The sequence below is a fragment of the Meles meles genome, chromosome 6, assembly GCF_922984935.1.
Source record: "Meles meles chromosome 6, mMelMel3.1 paternal haplotype, whole genome shotgun sequence".
Classification (NCBI taxonomy): Eukaryota; Metazoa; Chordata; class Mammalia; order Carnivora; family Mustelidae; genus Meles; species Meles meles.
In genome coordinates, this window is record NC_060071.1 from 84,730,600 (window position 1) to 84,758,140 (window position 27,541).

At 36.4% G+C, this 27,541-nt stretch overlaps 1 protein-coding gene across 3 annotated transcripts in view; it reads left to right on the forward strand.

The window, feature by feature from the left end:
* Positions 1-27,541, forward strand: part of SCFD1 (sec1 family domain containing 1) — a 102,774-nt gene that overhangs the window by 59,437 nt on the left and 15,796 nt on the right. For all 3 annotated transcript variants that reach the window (XM_046008779.1, XM_046008780.1, XM_046008781.1), the window contains exons 16-20: positions 692-762; positions 2,780-2,859; positions 13,096-13,158; positions 17,013-17,088; positions 25,293-25,346. In XM_046008779.1, coding sequence (XP_045864735.1) covers positions 692-762; positions 2,780-2,859; positions 13,096-13,158; positions 17,013-17,088; positions 25,293-25,346 — 344 coding nt within the window. The remainder of the gene's footprint in view (positions 1-691; positions 763-2,779; positions 2,860-13,095; positions 13,159-17,012; positions 17,089-25,292; positions 25,347-27,541) is intronic.

Sequence of the window (27,541 nt, forward strand, 5' to 3'; positions counted from 1 at the left end):
GAGGGGGGAATAAATGAGTTTCTCTGTCCAGTTTTGGGCTCTGGGTAATAGGAGTAGCAGATCAGACCCACTGCAAGCAAGAAATTTCCTTGAAATCTTATGTTTTGTCTTAATTTCAGGCAAATGTATTTTGTATTATACAACAGTGTTTATTTTAATATAAATGTATTCTTTTTCCAAATCTTATAAGTGATACAGTACCCTTCAGAAAGAGACATTGATATGGTGACCACACTTTTGAGAAGTACCAAAGTTTTGTAACCCAAACCCTAGAATGACCATATAACTAGTTTCCCAGAACAGTCTCATTTTTATATCTGTTGTCCTTACATAATTATTACTGGCATTCCCTTTCCATCTCAGAAGATCCTGTTTTAAAATTCTGTGATTACCCTTCCTATGTCTTTCTTTCTTTCTTAGTTCCCATATAAAATGTAAATCTCTTACAGATATTTTGAAAGATAGAATGGACATACTTCTGTATTCCATTCCTTTAATCCCACAGCATTTAATATTTTTTCCATATCTGTATTGTACATGGTTATATAGTGCCTGTAATCTTAAGTCAGTTAAATCAAGATCCATATTTTATCTTTTCACATTTATATGCCTTAAATTTTTATATACTTGTGTTGACTATAATACTTAACCAGAATTATGAAAGTTTTTCTATTTATATTCCCCTATGTAGCAGGAACTCCAGAAGATAAAATGAGGCTGTTTCTTATTTATTATATAAGTGCACAGCAAGCACCCTCTGAGGTATGTCCTCCTTGTTCAGTTATTGGGTAGAAGGGGAAATATTTGTCTGTTTCAAAAATAGAAGACCAGATCACTATGGCCAAATAACTACCTCATTCCTTTCTTTAAAAGAAAAACAGTTTGTTAAGGCTAGTTCTATTTATTGCTGAGTTTTATAGCAATATTTGTTGTGACGAAGAGAACTACCCACTCTTGAAATGTCTGACCACTTCTAAGATGTTGGACTATGAATTGGATTCAAATGACCAAGATTCTTATTTCTGGAAAATAGCTATTGTAAATTAAATTAGCCAAGTTTGCTATGCTTTTTGAAACATTGGTCTTATTTCTCATTATGTGATAATCTTAAAAGTTCTGTTTCTTTGAGCTATAGCCACTAATGTCTTCCAGTGAATTTATCTATAACCTAAAGTAAAAATTTAGTAATATTTTAAGGTTATTAAAACTAATGTCATTATAGAATATAAGGAGTCAGTTGTAGGAGAGAATACTCAGAGTTCCAAAAAGTTCCGTAAATACTGTAATTTTAAATTTAATGAGATTAAACTTCAGATTTATATCTGTCATATGAGTCATAGAAAAATAAAGTTGACTTTTTTGTATTGCAATCGAATAACTTCTATATGAATAAATTTCTCAGAATGATTGGAAAATGATACATTTTCCTTTCTGATTTTTTTTCCCTCACTGGAAGATTGGATAATTTTGTGGGTAATTTTGTTGTTTTCATTTTATGTGGTAGGCCATCAGTTGCTTTGGAAGAAAAAAAAAATGTTTATGTGTAGGTAGTTGATTTTGAAGGCAGATGGTGATTTTGGTGTCAGTGTTGTTGCCGGGTTAGAGACCAGCTAACTCTCTCTAATTTAACTCAGTGAAATTGTACAGGATGAGCAACAAGCATGAGAATTTTAGAGATGACATCTAGAATGATATAATTGTAAACTTCTTTCCTTCTCTGGCAGCATTTATTTTTAAAAGTCTGATCATAACACTTCTTTTGGTGAAAAATCTCTGGTGTGTTAAAATAGTAAACTAAACCCAGTATTTCCTTTAGGCCAGTTCTGCTTTATTTTGGGCATATAGCTTTTATTTTAATTCAGTACGAAAGTGTGGTTTTCTTTTCAGGAGTATCTCATACGTGTATCTTAGGGGATTTTTACAGGCTTTATATATAGATAGATGTATCTATCTATATATAAAGGATTATAGCCTATTTATAGTATTTTCTTAAGAATTTATTATTTTAAAACTTAATTCAATGTTTCCTTACTTTGACCACATATTTTATTTTTATTTTTGGTAAGGACCATGTCTTTTCATAAGTTTAAGTGATCACTAAGAGGCTTAAAGCAAATTATGACAGCCTGATAGCCCCAAAAATGCAAAGTGGTAAACATCTCTGTTGAGCTTTAAATGTCTGTCTTGTAAAATTTTTATGGTGGAGTCACTATGATGATAGGCTTTTATAAAGTACAGGAATTCAACTACACTTACTCATCAGGAAACAAAAATAGCAAGAAAGAGAAAACAATAGTTTAAAAAGTATAAGACACCTGATACTCAGTTAATGAATTTGGACCATAAGAGTGCATATGAGAGGGGAAAACCTGAATCTACATTTCCCTTCAGTCAGCGTCATGTCATAATGTCCCCTTGTGTTTCTGGTTTTAAAATACTCTTTGTCTAGTCAGATATTCATTTAGTGCTTATCCCAAGGAAAGGCAGTCTATTTCAAAAATGGAGAAAACACTGGCTTTGTTGGACTCACTGAGGGATGACAGAATACTGGCTAGGTGATTTGGGAGCCTGTCAAAGATAATTTTCGTTAGATATGATTTTTGTCTCAAGTGCTCACTTATATACTCACTTAAAATATGACTCCACTCTACTTGGGTGCCTAGAATTTAAACTCATGTCTTTGGTCTAACTTTCTGATTAATCAAATAATAACAAACAAAATGGTCTTCTCTTTCACAAAAGTAAAATTTTTTATGATACCATTCTTTGCTTATTTCAGGCTGATTTGGAGCAATACAAAAAAGCTTTAACTGATGCAGGATGCAACCTTAATCCCTTACAATATATCAAACAGTGGAAGTAAGTTTTATTTTCTTCTTATATAAGAGAGTACAATAGAAGTAGAGTCCCCAAGAAAATGGGAATGTTAACAAGAAAATTTAATAGTACCTTTTTTTCTTCTTTTTCTTAAATTCAGTAGCATAAATATTTCCCTATCTGGCCCTCCCTGTCCACAATTTAAAATTACATAAACTGGTGGTAACTTTCTTTCCTAAAACAAGTTTATATTTTCTGTACTGATTAGATTAAGAACATCAAAAACTAAAATGTTTGGGTCACGTGTCTCAAAGACATTAAAAGAAGATTTTTAATTTCACTTGTAGAGAAATGCAGATTAACATAGGGCAAAGATTGGGACACCTGGGAGGCTCAGTTGGTTGAGCGGCTGCCATCGGCTCAGGTCATGATCCCGGCGTCCTGGGATCAAGTCCCACATCAAGCTCCTTGCTCAGCAGGGAGCCTATTTCTCCCTCTGCCTGCCACTCTGTCTGCCTGTGCTTGCTTTCTCGCTCGCTCTCTCTCTGACAAATAAATAAAATCTTTAAAAAAAAAAAAAGGCACCTGGGTGGCTCAGTGGGTTAAGCCGCTGCCTTTAGCTCAGGTCATGATCTTGGGGTCCTGGGATCGAGTCCCACATCGGGCTCTCTGCTCAGCGGAGAGCCTGCTTCCCTTCCTCTCTCTCTGCCTGCCTCTCTTGTGATTTCTCTCTGTCAAATAAATAAATCTTAAAAAAAAAAAAAAAAAAAATAGGGCAAAGATTTAGCAAAGTGCTGTGCCAAGGATATAGGCAGGTTAATTGGTGCATTAAATTCTGCTATTAAAAAACACAAATTGTCACAAATTTTGCTAGATGGTATAAAAAGAATTTTTTTTTTTAAGATTTTGTTTATTTATTTGATAGAGATCCCAAGTAGGCAGAGAGGCAGACAGAGAGAGAGGAGGAAGCAGGCTCCCCGCTGAGCAGAGAGCCCGATGCGGGGCTCGATCCCAGGACCCTGGGATCATGACCTAAGCCGAAGGCAGATGCTTTAACCCACTGAGCCACCCAGGCGCCCCTAAAAATAATTTTTTTAGAGAACTAGAATTTTTGTGGGGTTTTTTTGGTCAGGTGGTAATTTATTTCTTAATTAATTTTTTATTAATTAATATATAATGCATTATTTCATATAGTGCATAAGAATGCATTATTATTTGGTACAGGTCTGTGATTTGTTAGTCTTATACCATTCACAGCACTCATCATATCACATACCCTCCCCATGCCCGTCACCCAGCCACCCCATCCTTCCCACCCCCTCCACTCCAGCAACCCTCAGTTTGTTTCCTGAGATTAAGAGTCTCTTATGGTTTGTCTCCCTCTCTGGTTTTGTCTTGTTTCATTTTTTTCCTCTCTTCCCCTATGATCCCCTGCCTTGTTTCTCAAATTCCACATATCAGTGAGATCATATGATAGTTGTCTTTCTCTGATTATTTCTCTTAGCATAATACCCTCTAGTTCCATCCATGTCATTGCAAATGGTAAGATTTCATTTTTGATGGCTACATAATATTCCATCACACATATATACCGTGTGTGTGTGTGTGTGTGTGTGTATACCACGTCTTCTTTATCCATTCATCTATCGATAGACATCTAGGCTCTTTCCATGGTTTGGCTATTGTAGATATTGCCGCTGTAAACACTGGAGTTGCACATGCCCCTTCGGATCTCTACATTTCTATCTTTGGGGTAAATACGCAGTAGTGCAATTGCTGAGTTGTAGGGTAGCTCTATTTTCAACTTCTTGGGGAACCTCCATACTGTTTTCCAGAGTGGCTGCACCAGCTTGCATTCCCACAAACAGTGTAGGGGGGTTCCCCTTTCTCTGCATCTTCACCAACATCTGTTGTTTCCTGACTTGTTAATTTAGCCCTTTTGGCTTCTGTGAGGTGGTTATTTCATTGTGGTTTTGATTTATTTTTCCCTGATGCCAAGTGATATTGAGCACTTTTTCATGTGTCTCTTGGCTATTTGGATATGTTCTTTGGAAAATTGTCTATTCATGTCTTCTGCCCATTTCTTGATTGGATTATTTGTTCTTTGGGTGTTGACTTTAATTCCTTGCAGATTTTGGACACTAGCTCTTTATCTGATATGTCATTTGCAAATAGCTTCTCCCATTCTGTCAGTTGTCTTTGGTTTTATTCACTGTTTCATTTGCTGTGCAAAAGCTCTTCATCTTGATGAAGTCCCTTGAATAGTTCATTTTTGCCCTTGCTTCCCTTGCCTTTGGCAATATTTCTAGGAAGAAGTTGCTGTGACTGTGGTTGAAGAGATTGCTGCCTGTGTTCTCCTCAAGGATTTTAATGGATTCCTGTCTCACATTGAGGTCTTTCATCCATTTTGAGTCTATTTTTGAGTGTGGTGTAAAGAAATGGTCCAGTTTCATTCGTCTGCCTGTGGTTGTCCAGTTTTCCTAGCACCATTTGTTGAAGAGACCCATCTTTTTTCCATGGGAGAGTCTATCCTGCTTTGTTGAAGATTAGTTGACCATAGAGTTGAGGGTTTATTTCTCGGCTCTGTTCTGTTCCATTGATCTGTGTATCTGTTTTTGTGCCCGTACCATACTGTCTTAATGATTACAGCTTTGTAATAGAGCTTGAAGTCTGGAATTGTGATGCCACCAGCTTTGCTTTCCTTTTCAACATTCCTCAGGCTATTCAGGGTCTTTTCTGGTTCCGTACAAATTTTAGGATTATTTGTTCCATTTCTGTGAAAAAAGTTGATGGCATTTTGATAGGGATTGCATTGAATGTAGATTGCTTTAGGTAGCATAGACATTTTCACAATATTCTTCTAATCCATGAGCATGGAACATTTTCCCATTTCTTTTGTGTCTTCCTCAGTTTCTTTCATGAGTATTCTATAATTTTCTGAGTACAGATTCTTTGTCTCTTTGGTTGGATTTATTCCTAGGTATCTTATGGTTTTGGGTGCAGTTGTAAATGGGATCGACTCCTTAATTTCTCTTTCTCCTGTCTTGGTGGTGGTGTATAGAAATGCAACTGATTTCTGTACCTTCTTTTTATATCCTGACACTTTTCTGAATTCCTGTATGAGTTCTAGCAGTTTTGGGGTGGAGTCTTTTGGGTTGTTCACGTAAAGTATATTATCTGCAAAGAGTGAGAGTTTGACTTCTTTGCCAATTTGGATGCCTTTTATTTCTTTTTGTTGTCTGATTGCTGAGCGTAGGATTTCTAGTAATATGTTGAATAGCAATGGTGATCATGGACAGCCCTGCGGTGTTCCTGACTTTAGGGGGAAAGCTCTTAGTTTTTCCCATTGAGAGTGATATTCGCTGTGAGCTTTCCATAAATGGCTTTTATGAAACTGAGTTATGTTCTCTCTGTTCCTATACTGTGAAGACTTTTAATCAAGAAGGGATGCTTTATTGTGTTAGATGCTTCTTCTGCATCTATTGAGAGTATCATATTGTTCTTGTTCTTTTATTAATGTAGTGTATCACATTGATTGATTCATGGATGTTGAACCAACCTTGCAGTCCAGGAATAAATTCCACTTGGTTGTGGTGAATAATCTTTTTAATGTACTGCTGAATTCTGTTGGCTAGTATTTTGGTGAAAATTTTTGCATCCATGTTCATCAGGGATATTGGTCTGTAATTCTCCTTTTTGATGGGGTCTTTGTTTGGCTTTGGAATCAAGGTGATGCTGGCCTCAAAATGAGTTTGGAAGTTTTCCTTCCATTTCTGTTTTTTGAAACAGTTTTGGAAGAATGGGTATTAATTCTTCTTTAAATGTTTGGTAGATTTCCCCTGGGAAGCCATCTGGCCTTGGGCTTTTGTTCTTTGGGAAATTTTTTATGACAGCTTCAATTTCCTTGATGGTTATGGGTCTGTTCAGGTTTTCTCTTTCTTCCTGGTTCAGTTTTGGTAGTTTATACATCTCTAGGAATGCATCCATTTCTTCCAGATTGTCTGAATTCTTGGCATATAGTTGCTCATAATATATTCTTATAATTGTTTGTATTTCTTTGGTGTTGGTTGTGATCTCTCCTCTTTCATTTATGATTTTATTTATTTGGGTCCTTTAGCTTTTCTGTTTGATAAGTCTGGCCAGGGTTTTATCAATCTTACTCTTTCAAAGAACCAACTTCTAGTTTCATTGATCTGTTCTGCTGTTCTTTTCATTTCTGTTTCGTTGATTTCTGCTCCGATCTTTATTATTTCTCTTCTGCTGCTGTGTTTGGGCTCTATTTGCTGTTCTTTTTCCAGCTCCTTTAGGTGTAGGGTTAGGTTGTATATTTGAGACCTTTCTTGTTTCTTGAGAAAGGCTTGTATTGCTATATACTTTCCTCTTAGTACCGTCTTTGCTGAATCCCAAGGATTTTGAACAGTTTGATTGGGGCATTTAGCCCATTTACATTCAGAGTAACTATTGAAAGGTATGAATTTAGTGCCATTGTATTGCTTGTAATGTGACTGTTACTGTATATTGTCTCCGTTCTTTTCTGGTCTATGTTACTTTAAGGCTCTATCTTTGCTTAGAGGACCTCTTTCAATATTTCCTGTAGGGCTGGTTTGGTGTTTGCAAATTCTTTTAGTTTTTGTTTGTCCTGGAAGCTTTTTAACTCTCCTATTTTCAGTGACAGCCTAACTGGATATAGTATTCTTGGCTGCATATTTTTCTCATTTAGTGCTCTCAATATATCATGCCAGTCCTTTCTGGCCTGCCGGGTCACTGACTAGGTCTGCTGCCAGTCTATTGTTTCTACCATTGTAGGTTATAGACCTCTTGTCCCGAGCTGCTTTCAGGATTTTCTCTTTGTCTTTGAGATTTGTAAGTTTTACTATTAGACGATCAGGTGTTGACCTATTTTTATTGATTTTTGACAAGGGTTCTCTGTGCCTTCTGGATTTTGATGCCTGTCTCCTTCCCCAAATTAGGGAAGTTCTCCACTATTCTGTGGTCCAATATACCATCTGCCCTTCTCCTCTTCTTCTAGCCCTATTATTATATTGTTTTGTTTTATGACATCACTTATCTCTCAGATTCTCCCCTTGTGATCCAGTAATTGTTTATCTCTCTTTTTCTCAGCTTCTTTATTCTCCATCATTTGGTCTTCTATATCACTAATTCTGTTCTGCCTCATTTATCCCAGGTGTTAGAGCCTCCATTTTTTTTTTGCATCTCATTAATAGCCTTTTTGATTTTGACTTGGTTAGAATTTACTTCTCCAAAAGGGGATTCTCTAGTATCCTCTATGCTTTTTTCAAGCCCAGCAATTATCTTTATAATCATCATTCTGACCTGTAGTGCCAGTGTCTTACTAATGTCCATGTTAATTAGGTCCCTGTCAGTTGGTACTGCCTCTTACTCTTTTTTTTTTTTTTTTTGAGGTGAATTTTTCTGTTTTTTTTCATTTTGTCCAGAAAATAGATAGATGAGAGAACAAGATGCTAAAAGGTAACAAGACCCCAGAAAAATATACACTACACAAATCAGAAGAGACCCGAAACTGAAGGGATAAGGGAAAAAGAAAAAAAAAGAATAAAGTCAGGCTAGGGAATAAAACAGAGGTACCCACTAGATTTGGGTGTATTTTGGCCTTTTAGAAGAGACTGCCGGCCAAAATTTTAAAGAAAGAAAAACTTACATATATACAAAAAATAAGGTTAACTACAATGAAGGAATAAAATATGACTGTAAAAGTGAAAATTAAGTTTTTAAAAAAGGAATTGTTAAGATAATAAGTTGGTTGAAAAGGGAAAGACGAGGGGTGCCTGAGTGGCTTATTTGGTTAAGTGTCTGCCTTCGGCTGGCATTGTGATCCTAGGGTCCTGGGATCAAGCCCCTCGTCAGGCTCCCTACTCAGCGGAGAGCCTGCTTCTCCCTCTCCCTCTGCCTGCTGCTCTGCCTACTTGTGTGTGCTCTCTCTCTCTCTCTCTCTGGCAAATAAATAAAATATTTAAAGAAAAAGAAAAATTCGGAAAAAAAAAGAAAATTTTAAAAGTTAACTTCGGAAGACTAAGGAATCATGGGGGAAAAAACCGTGAATTCCATGTGCTATACTCCCCCAGCACTGGAGTTTTGCAGTTCTCATTGATTGGGAAACTTGGTCTTGGCTGGATGTTCTTGCTGACCTTCTGGGGAGGGGTCTGTTGCAGTGATTCTCAAGTGTCTGCCCCAAGCAGAATTGCACAGCCCTTGCCAGGGGCCAGACTAACTAATATGCTCAGGTTTGCTCTTGGTAGCTTTTGTTCCCTGAAAACTTCCTGTACAGCTTTGGAGGAGAGAATGAAAATGGCAGCCTCCCAATCTCTGGCCCTGGAGGAGCTAAGAGCTCAGGGCCCCACTCCTCAATGCACCCTCAGAGAAAAGCAGTCAGTCACTCCTGTCTCCCTGGTCTCAGGCCACACTCCTTGCTCACCTGGCCTATGACTGAGCATTTCCATCTTTAGCACAGGGCCCCATTTGGAATCTCCAAACCGTAGATTCCTGTAGTGTGCTCCCATGCCACTCCTCCCAGGGGGAGGTAGGGGAGTCTCCCTGGATTTGCTGCTTGTTGGGTTCCTGCTTGAAGAGCAGTGGCCCACCTGTGCTGGGGATCTGGTTTATGGCAACCCCAAACCAAGAGCCCACTCCTTGGCTCTGTTTTTGCAGCCAGCTTCCCTGCTCTGATACCTGGAAGCTCTGCCACACTCAGTCTTTCTGTGACCCCAAGGGTCCTGAGACCACAGTGTGCCAGTGAGGGCTCTACCCCCACTTAGCCACTGGAGTGACATTCCCTCAGTCTAGCAGACTTTTAAAAGTTCCAGTTTTGTGTGTTGTGCTCCGCTGCTCTATCAGTTTCCGGGAGCCAGCTGACAGAGCTCCCCCCACCCCCATGGTCTATATTCCGGTATATCGCCTTGGATGCATTTCTCTGTATATCCTACCTTCCAGAAAGTGGTTGCTTTTCTGTTCATAGTGGTGCTGCTATTCTTTTCTTCGATCTGTTGAGTTCGTAGGGTGTTCGAATGGTTTGATAACTGTCTAGGTGAGTTGCTGGGACCAGACGAAATTTAGGTTACTCCTCTGCCATCATGTTAGCCCTCTAAAAATAATTGTTTTTAAAAAATCTTTGACAGCACACTTCTGCTCTTAAGGAATTTATCTCAATTGGTGTTGTAAAATTGGTGTTGTAAAATCTTAGAAGCAACCAATCTAAATGTCCTACACTAGGCATTTCCAAAAGATAGAATACAATTGAAAATTAAAAATCATGTTGTAGAAGACTTATTTAATAACACTGGAAAATGTGTATGTTATATGACAAAGTGAAAAAATAGTTTATAACACTGTTCATTGATTTCCTCTTCTCGATGCCTAGAGATTCTTCTAGACATTGGAAATACAATTGTGAACATGTGGAAAGCCCCTATACTCACTGAATTTACATTGAGGGGACAATAAATCAACCAATAAGTGAAAAATGAACAGAATAATATTAAACCATACTAAGTGATATAAAGAAAATAACAGCAAGTGATAAGATTTTTCTTTTTTTTAGATTTTATTTAAATTCAAATTAGTTAACTTTTGGTGTATTAAGTTTCTGGGTAGAATTTAGTGATTCATCATTAGCATATAACACCCAGTGCTTATAACATCAAGTGCCTTCCTTAATGCCCACCACCGAATTATTCCATCCTCCTATCTATCTCCCCTCCAGCAACCCTCAGTTTTTCTCTGTAGTTGAGAGCTTTTGATGGTTGCCACCCTCTCTGTTCTTATTCTATTTTTCCTTGCCTTCCCCTATGTTCATCAGTTTTGTTTCTTAAATTCCACATATGAGTACAAGTGACAAGATCTTAACTTGGGGGTGAGAGTTAAGTTTGTCGAGGAGATCAAGAAAGTCTCTGAGTAGGTGGTATTTGAGCTAAAACTTAGATGACAATTTTTACAGTATGCTCTCTATTTATCCATTCATCTCTATGTTTGTGTGTATGCATGAACATATACATATCATTACATAGCTGAAATGACATACATTAAAATGTTAATAGTGGGTAATTCAAAGTAGTAGAATTTTTTAATTTTTGTGTGCTTATCTTTGTTTTCCAAATTGTCTACAACAAACTTTACCCTCACAATTTTTCTTAAGATAATTAAAACTACAAGATTTAATATACTTTCCAAGCTGAACTGTATTAAGAAATGTGCCAAGTTGTTACCAGGGGTTATCTCTGAGTTTTTTAGTTTGAGTGCTTTTTACTATCTATACTTTTGTTTGCCTTTTTCAGATTTTTTGTTAAGATTTTATTTTTAAGTAATCTCTACACCGAACATGGGCTCAAACTTAGAACCCAGGGATCAAGAATCACACAGTCCACTGACTGGAGGATTGGAGGGTCAGCCAGGCACTCCCCTTCCCCCCCCCCTTTTTAAAGTAATCTCTGCCCCCAGTATGGGGCTCAAACTCAAGAAGAGTCACATGCTGTACTGGCTAAGCCAGCCAGGCACCCCTGCTTTTTCAAATTTCTTTTTATTTGACTGTGTTCTTGCAATAAGAAAAACATACAACAAATGTCTTTTTAAAAAGAGAAACTTTAACTGCCTATATTACGATTTGTCTGGAACTCCTTAATCAAACATTTGTTGTTATAAGAGGAGAGTCAGCCATGGGCATCATTTTATATAGTTATAAAATATGTAATTTCTAACAGGTTATTTTTTCCAATTATGAGTAACACCACTTCTTCAAAGAAAATTTTAGAAAACTCAGGTATAAAGTAAATTACCTGTAATCTCATTATCCAGAGGTGTGTATCTTTTTATGTGCAAATTACATGTTTTTTTTAAGACTTGGAAATCATTATTATAGATACAGTTTTTGTATTCTAGTTTTCCATTAACTTTCATTTTACCAATTCGTTTTCTTAAGTAGTGTTTTTTTAAATTTTCTTCAGTGGTGGTGTTTAGTGTTTGCATGATGTTCAGCCCTATAAGTGTACCATTACATATTTAACCCTTCTTTATTGTCTAGATTCAGTTAATTCTAGTGAAAAATAAATATCGGTTGAGGGCAGAAATTCTCGTCTACTTCTGAAAACATTTGATTCACATCTTCCTTTCTGAACAAGAGTGTGATTTTTGTGTTTGGGATTTCTCTAACGGTATTATCAGCAAATTTTGTCCAGATTGAAATAGAGTATTTTTAGCATCTCAACTATCACATCATAGTGATTCTCATTCCTTTTTTACTCTCATGAAGTTTTCTCATATTTAAACAGACTTTTCTTCTTTTACAAAAACAGTTGAAATAATTAGGAATTATTGTAAGAATATTGAGTCACATAAAAATATTTATGGTATGCTGTTAAAATGTTATAGAACAGTATTTATAATATGATTTTATTTTTGAAAATCTATATGTTAATATACATATATCCAAGGATTAGAAGAATATACACAAAAATCCCAATAGTGATCCTCAAAGTGGTAGGCTTCTTTTGGGACCATTCTGTTTTCTGGATTCTCCACAGTAAGCATATTCTCAGAAGGGAAGTATATTTAAAAACACATCTGAGTGCCATCTTTTTGCCCAGCCTTCAGAGTTCTGTAGTTTAGTTAAATAGATTCTGGACATTTAGAAAGATTTGAAAATAAATGACTATGTAATTGATGAAAGTGTGTGTTGTGGAATATAACTCTTAAAAGGAGAAATCATCAGGTAGTAGAATTAGAATAGTGTTAATGGAGGAAGTGGTTTTGAGCTGAGTATTAAAAGGAAATGCACAATTTCTGTTGGAGAAGAAAGCAGTCAGTTTATTCCCCTCAAAGGACAGCATGAACAGTTATATGTCTGAGGATGAGGAAGTATGGAATGTGGGGAACAATAAAGAGATTTAATCAGTACATGATTGTTCTTTTAAGGCAGCAAGTCTGTTTCATGTTAATGATCAGTTTATAATAATAGGAAAAACTTGAAGTTTAGAAAATAAATGCATTTTTTTTTTAAGGATCTCAGTATTTCAGCACTAATTGTATTGTACTTGGGTATCATTTTATGCGATTAAAAATCATATAAAGGGTATTTATGTACTTGTTCCAGTGCCAATTGTACTGAAACACTGTATTAATTGAAAAATGATTGCTATTTTCAGAAAATGTCTGCATAGTAAAAGTTATAGCCAATAGAGTTTTCAATTTGGTGATGCTCAATGTTAGCTCTGATGATCAACTTTTTAATATAACTTTGTTATTTCACAGGGCTTTTGCCAAGATGGCCTCAGCTCCTGCCAGCTATGGTAACACTACCACGAAACCAATGGGGTAAGTATTTTTAATAATTCTGATTGAATAAGTCTGGTACTGCAGATCATAATTAGACTCACATGCCTTAAAAATACACTGACACTTTGTTTTTGGTTGCGGGGAGGTTGGGTTTTTTTTTAATTTTTTTTTTTTTTTAAGATTTTATTTATTTATTTGTGTGACAGAGAGATCACAAGTAGGCAGAGAGGCAGGCAGAGAGAGAGGAAGGGAAGCAGACTCTCTGCTGAGCAAAGAGCCCGATGCGGGGCTCGATCCCAGGACCCTGGGATCATGACCTGAGCCGAAGGCAGAGGCTTTAACCCACTGAGCCACCCAGGTGCCCCAATTTTCATTTTTTTTTTTAATGGTTTATTTACTTTAGAGAGAAAGAGGGAGTGAGCGATGGGGGAAGGGCAGTGGGAGAGAATCTTCAGGCAGACTCTCTGATGAGTAGGGAGCCTAAGCTGAAACAAAGAGTCAGACACTTAACCACCTGAGCCACCCAGGCACCCAGAAACACACTGACACTTTGAATTCAGAATGTTTTCATTGTGCTATGAATGTCAACATGCTTTTGCCTTCCTTAAGTTTAAATTCTCATTTTTAAATGTAAGTTGATATATTTTACATGGTATGAGAGACTGGCTTCTCCTGCTGCCTTTTTTTTTTTTTTTCCCATTTTATTTATTTTTTCAGCGTAACAGTATTCATTCTTTTTGCACAACACCCAGTGCTCCATGCAAAACGTGCCCTCCCCATTACCCACCACCTGTTCCCCCAACCTCCCACCCCTGACCCTTCAAAACCCTCAGGTTGCCCCAACCTCCCACCCCTGACCCTTCAAAACCCTCAGGTTGTTTTTCAGAGTCCATAGTCTCTTATGGTTCGCCTCCCCTCCCCAATGTCCATAGCCCGCTCCCCCTCTCCCAATCCCACTTCCCCCCAGCAACCCCCAGTTTGTTTTGTGAGATTAAGAGTCATTTATGGTTTGTCTCCCTCCTGCTGCCTTCTTAAAACATTACATTTTTCAGGGGCGCCTGGGTGGCTTAGTGGGTTAAGCCTCTGCCTTCGGCTCAGGTCATGACCCCAGGACCCTGGGATCAAGCCCTGAATCAGGCTCTCTGCTCAGCAGGGAGCCTGCTTCCTCCTCTTTCTCTCTGCCTGCCTCTCTGCCTACGTGTGATCTCTGTCCGTCAAATAAATAAATAAAATCTTTTTTAAAAAATTACATTTTCCATTTACAGAAGTTATATGAAGGTTAAAGCTATTCTTACATCAGTGTTGATAAGTAATATAGATTTGGAGCGTGGCATTCTAGACTTAGCTTCAGGATGGATCTAGGCATACTGTTAAATGAAAAGAGGAAGTCCCCAGAGGTGGGTCTGACTTCTGATTCCAGAACATCCTATAGTATGCATGATTTTCAAAGTAGCCAAACAAGATACTATTTTTTTATACCGTACTTATTTCAAATTCCTTAATTTTTAGAATTTAGAAGAAAAGTGTGTAGCCCAGGGGAAAACAGTCTTATTCTAGCCCCACCCTGAGCTTCAGGTTTTAATGGAACAATTTGCAAAAAGCAAAAACACTCAGCCTAAGGCAGGACCTTGTAAATGCTTTGATAAAATTAATCCAGCTAGTCTCACCTTCCTGCAGTGCTGTGTAGGTTAGCACTGAAATTTACTGGTACCAGGGAACTGTCTCTGAACTCTTACTCAAACAAAGATTACTTTCTCTTGTTTCTATTAAAGGATTTTCCATCTTATCCAGGTCTTCATTTCATAAAGGAGTAAAGGGAAAGGAAGTTTATTTGGAAAATTACTCATCTTTTTAATAGACTTTCCAGTTTCATGTCATAAAATTTTAACTACATTTTAAGAGCCTATTAGTTCTTATGGATTTCATACTTGAGAATTTTAATAACATGTGTTATAGGAAAATCTTGATTTGAAGGATATCCCTAGCCTTCTGATAATCATAATACAGGAATACCATTCCATCCCACAAAGCATCCTTTGATTCAGAGTGAGAGATTAAGCCACAAATGTAAACCCAATGTGGCACGTCATTTTTTGGTGTTATTTTTGTTGTTAAAAATTCAGACAATAAACATTGCTATAGAATTGAGTTATGTTGTACTTCACATTTTTATATCATAGATGTTATGTATTGTGGGGAGGTCATATAAACAGGACTAGATCTAGCTTCTGTGATGTAGAGAAAATAGTAACTTTTGACCTACTCATAATACTTATACTCATATATATTTTCAACTTGTTAGTGTGTTTTAATTCCTAAGACAAGTTATCTTATTTACTACTTTAATTTTATTATTTTAGTATTAAGTCAATCAAGAAAGTAGGGAATTCTCTTCAAATTATAATTTGCCTAAAATCTATAGGCATACCTCAGAGATATTGTGCGCTAAGTTCCAGACTACTGCAATAAAGTGAATATCGCAGTAAAGCAACTCAAAATTAATTTTTTGGTTTCCCATGCGTGCAGGTTATTTGTTTGCACAATACTGTAGTCAATTAAAGGTGTAGCAGCATATTGTCAAAAAATGTACATACTTAATTTAAAAATAATTTATTGCTAAAATACACTAAACATTCTCTGAGTTTTCATCGAGTCATAATCTTTTTGATAGTGGAGAGTCTTGCCTTGATATTGATGGTTGCTGACTGATCAGGGTGGTGGTTCCTGAAGGTTGTAGTGACTGTGGCAGTTTCTTACCGTAAGATTACAGTAAAGTTTGTTGCGTTGATGGGCTCTTCCTTCACAGTTTTTTTGTAGCAGTGCATATGGCTTGATAGCATTTTACCTGGAGTAGAAAATTGGGGTCATGGTGTGATCATGCTGTGAGGATTCTTACATGGGTGAGGATTGTGGCACCCCTAATCAATTAGAGTAGTAACATCAAAGACCACTGATCACAGATCACCATAGCCAATACAGTAATAATGAAAAAGTGTTTTTTTTTAAAGATTTTATTTATTTATTTGACAGAGAGAGATCACAAGTAGATAGAGAGGCAGGCAGAGAGAGAGAGAGAGGGAAGCCGGCTCCCTGCTGAGCAGAGAGCCCGATGCGGTACTCGATCCCAGGACCCTGAGATCATGACCTGAGCCAAAGGCAGCGGCTTAACCCACTGAGCCACCCAAGTGCCCAATAATGAAAAAGTTTGACATATTGTGAGAGTAACCAAAATGTGACACAGGGCCATGAAGTGAGCAACTGCTGATGGAAAAATGGTGCCAATAGACTTGTTTCATACAAGGTTTCCACAACGTTGCCACAAACCTTCAATTTGTTTTAAAAAAGCATTATCTGCGAAGTGCATTATACTGAAGCGTGATAAAACAAGGTATGCTTAAACAGCTAAGACTAAGCAATTAAAATGTTTAATTTAAAGACAGCTTTTTAGATTTTATGAATCATTACTGACTAGTCAGAGGTTTTGTTTTTTTTTTTTTAAGATTTTATTTATTTGACAGTGAGAGAAGGAATACAGGCAAGGGGAATGGGAGAGAAAGAAACAGGCTTCCCGCTAAGCAGGGAGCCCAATGCAGGGCTTGATCCCAGGACCCTGGGATCATGACCTGAGCTGAAGGCAGACACTGAATGACTGAGCCACACAGGAGCCCTAGTCAGAGTATTTTATCAGAGTATTTTGTCACTTTTATTGTTAGATAAAATTACAGCAGTGATACCTATAGAAGCAAAAATGTTAAGGTCACTTCTGTTTACTGAGAATAAAAGTAGTAGGTAAGTGAGCATCAGCAGGTCGTGTATAATCAGGCAAATATTTTATCTGTAACAAATTAGAAAGATAATTTATACTTAGTGTGATCTTCTTCTTTTGCCCCTAGTCTCTTATCACGAGTCATGAATACAGGATCACAGTTTGTTATGGAAGGAGTGAAGAACCTGGTATTGAAACAGCAAGTGAGTACACTTACTAGAAAACATTCTGGTAACTTTTTTTTTTAAGATTTTATTTATTTATTTGAGAGGGAGAGAACGAGCAGTGGGAAAGGGAGAGAGAGAGGGAGAAGCAAACTCCCTGCTAAGCAGGAAACCGGATACGGCCTCTGTCCCAGGGCCTGGAGATCAGTACCTGTGTCAAAAGCAGATGCATAACTGACTGAGCCACCCAGGTGCCCCCCAGTCTGGTAACATACATGTTGACAGGTTGATTGTTCAGCTAGAACAACTTTCTAGATATATTCAAGTTATAAATATTTGGAATAAAGTAAAATCAAAGGGTCTTTGTTTCTGGCATAGTTAAGAATATGACAATCTTTTTACATATATAGGTTAGAGTTTTTTTTAATTTGTTCATTTAGACTTTATTGACACTTTGATTTTCCTTTAACTGCTGTCAGGTTTGTGAAAGTACATTAACTGAGAAATGAACATATCTTATTTGGAATAATGAACTGCCATCTAATGCTTATGATTTAGGGTTTATCATATATTAAGAGAATAAGGGAATGAATAGTCTAAAAGTGTGTAAATTAGAACAAAATACTTTAAGTAGAATTTATGTTTTGGGGTAATGAAACTGTAGCTTGATTTTACACTTCATTTTGTAATAATAGTTTTAGTTTTATACAGAAGACACTTTTTAATGACCTTTTAATTTTTCTTACTCCAGTATATAGATTCTGCTTCAGAGTCACCATTAATTTGGTTTCTTTTCAAACAGGATTTGTTTTTTACTTTTTATTATGGAAATTTTCAAATATGCATTGTAGAGCAATCTTTCCCGAACCCTTCACCAGGCTTCAGTATTCAACATCCTGTCATTCTTGTTCTGTATTCCTTAATATATATATTTTTATTTATTTTTACTGAGATAGTTTAAGGAAAATCTGAGACATAATATTGCACATGTAAATATTTCAATTTATAATGAGAAGGATTTTAAAGACAGATTTTAAAAAGAGAGTTAATTAGCAGTTATTCAGATGTGAAGATTAAGTATTTACTTGTTTTCAGAAAAAAATAGCTCTTTTCTTTCTCTGAACTTCCTCCATACTTTTTATCTTTATTACAATATTTACATGTAGGATTTTATATTGACATTATTTTTATTCCCCCTCCAAGATAAAATTAATGTGTGTTTTACTACTTCTTGATCCTTGAAGGAAAGTAGTTCTTTCCCCATCTTTGAATTTTCAATAGCACTTTGCATACAGTAGGTATTTATGTTTTTATATCGGCAACATTTTATTATAAAAGCCATGTAGTATTACTGAGGAACAGTGAAAAAATTCTAATTTGTTGTATTTAATTAAAAGGCTGATGACTTTCCAAACTTTACTTGGGATACATTCCAGATAGTTTGCATTATTTCCTAATTACTTGGGAATATTTTTGAGCTTTGCTATCCCTCTTAGGAATTCTGGTCAATCCTTCCCAGTCTAGCTCTCTCTGGGTAAGGAGCTACTAGTAAATACTTACTCCACTCTTTTGCTGGTTTATAGTACTTCCCTGAATCAGGTTCTTCACTGTCTTTGTAGAAGGTCAAAAGGCACAAAATAGGAAGTTGGGCACATTAGAGACCAACATTTTGTATTTTAAAGTTTAACCTAGCACCTTGAAAGAGAAGATTACTAATGACTTTTGTTAAAGAACAGTAAGACATTCGAGACATTGCAATACCTGCAAAAGGTATTGGGACCACCACAGTAGGGTTTTGTAGCTCGGGAGGAAGATTGGGTTCAATTCCAAATCCATCAAGGAAAAGTGGGAATTAATAGCCAAGGAACAGTTTAGGGATCAGTGAATATAAAATTACAAGGAAATATCAGGGACAAAAGAGGATTCTGGCTAAACCAACCTAACAGGATTTTTGCTAAAGGCAGGCCAAATGATCAGACCTGGGAGATGGTAGACAATGAGGAACCTGATCAGATATTAGGGTGATCAGGTATTGAAGATGAGAGATTCTCACTAAACCAACTTAACAGAATTCTTTTTAAATTGGACTATGCAAAGATAGACAGTTCAGAAATCAATGCCCCACTGAAAGAGAGCTCAGGGGACCCTGAGTAGTCAAGGAGATAATCTCTGTCACATCACTCAATTTATCATTAACTATGGACAAGATGATTTTGTTATGGGATACAGAAGGGGAACCACCAACCCCTAAGACACTGTCAGCCTTTCCCTAGACAGAGTGGCTGTTGTATAACCACATGCAGTTAAATTGATGTGTAAGGAGATTTACATATTTTTCTTAATGGGTCACTCTTATAAGGAAATCACAGTATGGAAGAAGCATGGAAACTTACAAACTTAACCTTTGAAATGATCAATTTTTTAACTTATTACCATAAGAGTCAGATGTTGCATGTCCACTAATGTTTATAAGAAGTGTCTGAACTGATCAACTTAAGTATTTTATTGTGTTAACAACAAAAGTTGGTTTTTTTAAAGTTCATTTAGTATAAAAACAAACTGGCATCTGTAACTTCAAATTTCTTTGCTTTTCTTAACATTGCAAATAACAAACTACTTTGAAATAGTAAAATTTGGGGGCGCCTGGGTGGCTCAATGGGTTAAAGCCTCTGCCTTCGGCTCAGGTCATGATCCCAGGACTGGGATCGAGCCCCACATCAGGCTCTCTCTCCGCAGGGAGCCTGCTTCCTCCTCTCTCTCTGCCTGCCTCTCTGCCTAGTTGTGATTTCTCTCTGTCAAATAAATAAAATATTAAAAAAAAAAGAAATAGTAAAATTTGGCATGATTGGTAGTTATCACCATCTGTAGGACATTCTGCTGCCACAACTAGAAGAGCCATGTCCCTTTTTTTAAAGTGTGTGTTAATAAGACATACACTTCAGGCTCAAATTAGAGAAATAGTTATTGATTTTGGGGGGGTGGTCAGAGGGTAGTTCATTTTATACTGTGAAGTAAAAAGAAATGCATATTAAAAAACATAAAGTTTGGGGCACCTGGGTGGCTCAGTGGGTTGAGCCGCTGCCTTCGGCTCAGGTCATGATCTCAGGGTCCTGGGATCGAGTCCCACATCGGGCGCTTTGCTCAGCAGGGAGCCTGCTTCCCTCTCTCTCTCTCTGCCTGCCTTTCTGCCTACTTGTGATCTCTCTCTGTCAAATAAATAAATAAAATCTTTTTTAAAAAATGAAGTTTAATATGATCTTTTGTTTCAAAAAAAAAAATAAGTATACTGAAGGTTATATGCCTAATTTTTAAATGTTAGTTTTTTTCTGCATGAGTATTCATCTCTGATTACTTCCATATGATAAATTCCTCTAGCTGAATTATGGAATCAAAGGGGTGAGCATTTCTCATTGTTCTTAATAAATATTACCAAATTGCCCTCCAGAAAAGATATACATACTGACTGGCAGTGACTTGTAGCACTGGTTTCTCTACATCCTTCCCAACCTTGTGTGTGTGTATATGTGTGCAGGCTTTGTCAGTTTAATAATTTTTTAAAGCTTTTATTTATTTGAGAGAGAAACAGAGCACGAGTTGGGGGAAGGGCAGAGGGAGAAGCAAGGAGCAGGGAGCCCGATGCGGGACTTGGTCCCAGATTACCACCTGAGTGGAAAGCAGATGCTTAACCTACTGAACCCCCAGGTGCCCCTAGTAATACTCTTTTAACTCTTTTTTAACCTTCTGATTGCCAGTGCTTGCAATTTATTTGTTTATTCATTTTTTAAAGGGATTATTTTAACAAATAAGCAAAAATTAAATAAGACTTCTAAATTATGCAACTTTGGGCTATATTATTCATCACATTCTTTTTTTTTTTTTTTTTTTTAAAGATTTTATTTATTTATTTGACAGAGAGAGATCACAAGTAGGCAGAGAGGCAGGCAGAGAGAGAGGAGGAAGCAGGCTCCCCGTGGAGCAGAGAGCCCGATGCGGGGCTCGATCCCAGGACCCTGGGATCATGACCTGAGCCGAAGGCAGCGGCTTAATCCACTGAGCCACCCAGGCGCCCCTATTCATCACATTCTTGTACGATTACACACGTTAATTCCAAATCTGTGAATATCATTCAGGTGATTTTATGTGGTAACTGATACTTGTGATGCATAAAAGTTACCTTGCCCAATAAACAAAGTATACAAAGCTCTTACAAGCATCACAGAAAACTAGACAGTAGATATTCTTTTTATTTCATTTATAGCTTAAAACATTTATCATATAAAAATGCAAAATGAAAGGACTGTATATTTTATCATTTGTGTATGTAATATATATATACTATACAGTTTATATATATACACATACATACACACACTATATATTTTATCATTTCCTCATTTGTAAGATACTGATGTGGATATTGGATTCACTTATAGATCCCTTTCTGATTTATAATTTCAAAATTTTGGAAATAGATGATCTTATTCCCCCTCCCTTTTCCTGTCCTTACTTCACTGACAGCTTTCTGTCCCTTACATCGTTGATAATTACTCATTCCCAATGTTTTTCTGGTGTCCACACATTTCATCTTATTCTTTACTTAGCTAATACAGTCTTCAAGATAAACATTTTCTTCAAGGAAGTCCACATTACTAGTATTCATTGTCTAGGGCTTTGATAATCAGAAGCAGCAACTGTTGTCCCAGCCTCAATGCTGACTTCAGCATCAGAATATCATCCCAAGGCCAGGGCTGCAAGGGGAGAGTTAGAAATAGTCACCATAGACCAGATGGCAATATAGGGCAACAACTAGCTAATTCTAGAACTAAAGGGGAAAAAATTTTTTAACTCTTTCAGGTATAAAGCTGTGTTGCTTTTCTTAGATTGTTTTTTCATTTCTCTGCATATTTTATTTCAGTTTTGCTTTTAAGCAATGACACTGTCAAAGATAAAACTAACATTGTTTTTGTTTGAACTTCTCCAGTGACTAAAATCATACAACATGACTATGGTCATAAAACTTGTAAGGGTTTTTTAGAAATAGATTTTTTTTTCTCCACGTAAAATTTCCAGTACTTATATCCGAAATTTGAAGATTTTATAAATACTGATCTTTAATTTAGGATATTCATGTGTATGAGACATGTCTTTCAAGTCTGTGTCTATAATAAGGCTTTTTTTTTTTTTTTTTTTAATTTTCATTTGACAGTCAAAGATCTCACGTAGTCAGAGATGCAGGTGGGGACGGGGGTGGGGGGGAAGCAGGCTCCCCACTGAGCAGAGAGCCTGATATGGGGCTCGATCCCAGGACCCTGAGATCATGACCTGAGCTGAAGGCAGAGGCTTTAACCCACTGAGCCACCCAGGCGCCCCTATAATAAGGCTTTTGACTACTGAAGATTTATTTGCTGACCTGTATGATAGTATTTTACATTCTTTTCTAAAACAGTTTCCAAAAACGTTGAAAACTATGCTTGGGAATTTTTTTTAAACGGTTAATGGAGTGGTTTTTATTTGAATAAATTTCATTTATACCTCATTTATTGAGCTACAGAAATTTTTTGTTTCCAAAGATAAGTAAGGTAACATTTGTTGAACAAAGAAAATTTTATAGTTTTGTTCTGTTGTTTTCTCTTTGTTAGTGTTTAGCTGCCACAGTTTAGTTTTTTTCAAAAGTTGATTAGTCTTGTATATAAATTGTATATAAATTACTTGTATATAAATTACTAATATAAAATTGATTTGGGGGGCACCTGGATGGCTCAGTCAATTGTGTCCAACCCTTGATTTTAGCTCAGGTCATGATCTCAGGATTGTGAGATCGAGCCCTGCATCAGGCTGGGCATGGAGCCTTCTTAAGATTCTCTCTCTCCTTCCTCTGCCCTTCCCTGCCCCATCCCCATCTCTCTCAAGAAAAACAAACAAACAAACAAAAAAACTTTTAAACGATTAGCTGGGTGGCTTAGTGGGTTAAGTGTCTGACTCTTGATTTGGCTTAGGTCATGATCTCAGGGTTGTGAGGTCAAGTGCCACATCAGGCTCAGGCTCCATGCTGGGCGTGGAGCCTGCTTAGATTTCTCTCTTCTCTTTCCCTCTCCCTCTGCCACTCCCTGCCCACCCCCCACCCCCATTCTTGCTAACTCTCTCTCAAAAATATTAATTTAATGATTAACTCAGTTCAAGTCTTCATTTAAGTAAAGAACAAAAGCTAGGTAGAGCATTAGTGGTGACTAGGATCTCAGAAGTTGTTTTCTGAAGTACTCTTATGCCTTTAACAACATTATGGACTTTTATCATTCTCTACACTTGAAGTTTTCCTTAAATCTCTGGTAGTATGTGAATATCCTATGGTGCAACAGTGGTAGATGATTCTTTGGGTGTTATGTGGTTGTAAAGACCAGACAAAAACATAAAGAACTCTCCCTGGGCTCATGAAGTTTGGGATTATTCTGCTAGAAAGAAGTTTTTCTTGCATTATTTAATGACCTGTTCACTAGCAGGCTTGTCTTTAGGTATTGCAGATACCTATTTTGTATTGCTATAAAATACAAAGCTAAATTTAGTTGCACCTTTTAGAAAAATCTCATTTTTATACTCCATGAGGATTTATCAGAACACATTGATATATTCAAATTTCCAATTATTGTCACAAATATAAAAATAATATGACTCTTACAGCTCTATCATTATATAACATCTTTTCTGAATTTTTCTCCATGGCATGGATCTAGTAGTGCAATTCAGGGAGCTCAGTAGAGAGCTGTAGTAAATAGAGAAATTGGTATAAAATTGATTTTAGTAAAATCTTACAATTTTAATGTGTTCTTTCTCCAGATGTCTTTAAAAATTATTCCCTCCTTTTATTTTGCAAAGTACTTCATCGTTTGTTAATGTTACTTGGAACAGATATATAACTGTCGTTATTTCTTTGGGATAAAACATTTTTATAGATATAAATCTGCCTCCTGTCATTCTTCAGAGAAAGTCATAGTTTAGACTTATTCCTACTCAATTTTATTTGAAACCAAACTTACAGGGTAAAATTTTGAGCCATGCTATTTTGTTCAATTCCATATAATAGATTTCAGGAAGTACATTCAGTTAGATTGAACCTTGGGTGCTTTTGTTTATGGGAATAATGAAATAGCTTTAATTTTACTTGGCTAAGATTATATTAAAAAGTTTTATTTGCTAATTTAGAGAAAGAAAAAAAAATTCATATTTTCTGTCTGGCCAAAGCAGCATTTTCTTTAGTGGTAGTCCATTTTAGTAACAATAAAATGTTTTATAACCTAAAGAAAGCAAAACTCTTGTAAAATAGTAATGTTTTATCTACATGTATTTAAATAGTCAGATTTAATGTTGCCTTTGTTGTAGGAAGTCTCTAAGATACAAAATATTCTTTATAGAACATCCTGCACAGTTTACAAAGGAAATATCAGTTCAAAGTAGGCAGAACACCATCCCATTAGGAATGCATTTTGAATAAGCCTAATAGTTAGTTAGTGAAGTTTCTGTACTTCATGTCTTATGTTCAAAATAACGGCAAAAGTAGATTGAAATGTCGCAATACTGTTTCTTATCCCAAGGCATGTAAGCATGTCAAGAGGCAGTCTTCTGCCAACACCAGTGTTACACATGTCACGGTCAGAGTGGCATTTCTTCTGTAAGAAGACAGTGCAGTATGTCATTGGAAATTTGGAATTTATCCCAGGCAAAACAAAAATGGTCAATAAAATTTATGTATCCATTTCCCCATTTTTCAAGAGCACAAGTATCTTTTGGCTCAGAAGAATATACATTAGAAATGAAAGACTCTTGAGGTTCTTTAATCTCATACATTTTCAAACTCAAAGTTACTCTGTTTCTAAAGAAACTCTTACTACCTGCACAAAGGAAATAGGGGGAAAAATGGGATTCTTATTTGATCAAAAGTTTGCAGTTGGTCATATTAAAAAGCAAACATTCCAACAAAGTAAAAATCCCAAACATGTATTTGTGTTAAAACCTGGTTACACTTTCACATCAAAAGGACCTTTTGATTTAGAATTATATTTTTTCTCTAGAAACTTGAGTAGTGCCAGGGGTATTTACATCTATGACACCATTCACAGAATACTTAATTTTACAATGTGTTTAATGGAAAAGTAAGCATACTTAGCTGGAATGATTCACCTGTTTTTTTTAATAGAGAAAAACTTCGGTTTTCCTTCTGATATTTAACAAAATACTTATCTTTTCCACAGAATCTACCTGTTACTCGTATTTTAGACAATCTCATGGAGATGAAGTCAAATCCTGTGAGTAGCATCTAACAGTGTACTTATAAGTTCATGAACATATCAAATTCTGTACATGAAAAGCAGTAAAATCTGAGTTCATTGTGGGCTTAATCACAGCAGACTACATAAAGGAAAGAGTCCATGTTCTCAAAGAGCCTTGTTAGCCATTATCACAGATAATGAGAATTGGTTTTCTCAGCTGCTCTAACTGTTCTGGCCAGCTCTCATTGCAATTAATTGCAGGTTGTATTCTCTATATACTAAAACATATCCTAAGGAGCAAGCTTCTGTAAAGGACAAAGAACTAGTGGGCATCAGCTGGTGTAGTATACGGAATACCAGACCAATTTAACTTTATGAAAATTAGGAGAGGAGTACACAGTGCATGTGTTCAGATGGCACAGAAGTCTTGGGTTGAAAAGTAAATTGAGTGGGAGAAATTGTTGGATGAATAGAGAAATGGGTAAATATTGTTAGCATTTACTGGTTTTCCAAGCTATCCTTTCACAATTCAAGAAAGGAATGTGAAGGTTGTCACAGTCCGTTTCATACAGCAGGTCATCCTGTTATTGTGGCGACTAGAAAGTGGTTATCACAAGTCTAGAATCAAGAAAGGCAGCATCAGATCCCTAGTTTGGGTGGATCTCGGTCTCTGGAGATTTTGGCAGCAAGGCTTAAGATCCCATGCTAAGAAAGATGGAATAGAATCTTGAGATAATTATGTCACTTTTTGTACTTGTTGAAACATGATAATAACATTAAATTAACAAACAAACATATTTAAAAATCTGCCCATGTGAAAACAAAGAGTGTAGTAAAACATCCCCAAGGGGGACAATTACAATTATGAACGGGATGAGAGGATGTTCTAGAATGATAAGCTAAAAAGGGTTGGATTCTTCAGTCTGGGAATTTATACAGAGAATACAGTGTATTCTCTGGTATACAGTGTAGTGTAACAATAGATTTCCTTAAAACATCCTGGAATATACAAAGACATAGTTCTTGAAAAGCCTGAAAGCTTGAGAGAAGTATACATTTATAACTAATTATCTTAGAGAATACTGCTTCATAATAAACTCTCAATTTGTGGGAGATACTGTCCTAAACACTAATAAGATTAAAAATATAAATAAATGCAGAATTTTAGATGCCAAATATACACGGCGTTAAGGAAATTTAGGATATTTTGTTACTCCCTAATTTTGAAGTTGAGATTTTATTACATACTTTTTATGTGTCAGGAATCATTCAAAACATTTTTCACATTTAGTTTTTATTAGAACCTTTTACAAAAAATACCAGGTTTTTGTTGTTGTTGTTATTTGGGGTTTTTTGTTGTTGTTGTTGTTGTTTATTTATTTGACAGAGAGATCACAAGTAGGCAAAGAGAGAGGTAGAGAGAGAGAAGGAAGCAGGCTCCCTGCCAGGCAGAGAGCCTGATGCGGGACTCGATCCCAGGACCTGTGATGATGACCTGAGCCGAGTGCCGAGGCTTAACCCACTGAGCCACCCAGGCACCCCCCCCAAAAATACCGTTTTATTGTTATTTTCATTTTATGGGTGAGGAAACTTTGGCACAATAAAGTTAATTAACTTGCCCAAGGATACAAAGTTAATAAATGGCAGAGCTGGGCAGGCCACATTTTTCACCACTGTGCTATATTGATGAGGGCAAGAAACATGCTTTACATGGAATCACAGAGCTTTAGAGTTTAAAGAAACATTAGAAGTAATTTAAACAGAGGGGGAGAGGAAAACCAAGAGATACTAAATGACTTCTCCCAAGTCACACTATTTTTAATAGCAGAATTGGAACCAAAAACCTACTATTCCTGTATTTCTGCTTACTGCTTATTCCAGCATACACATGTGTTCCACAATATTTGTCATAGGCACATGGATGGCTAAATTACGGTTCTTATTCTAATGTTTCTCCAGATTATGTAAGTTCCTTTACTAGTTAACTGGTAACTCTAACTGTATACCTGAAAATATATTACTACAGACAGATATTTTTTAACTAGAAAGAGTAAATTTTTTCTGCTTTGAAAGCATTTCTTTATCCATCTGCTAGATGAGGCAGTTACCTGCACTTTCTCTTATCCTTTTCCTGTTCCCAGGTAGACAACTTGATTTGGAGGCATTAAAGAGAGATTAGCAAAATACTTAAGAGCTTAGCAAAGTGGGCTACGTTAAATCTGGCTAGTGAT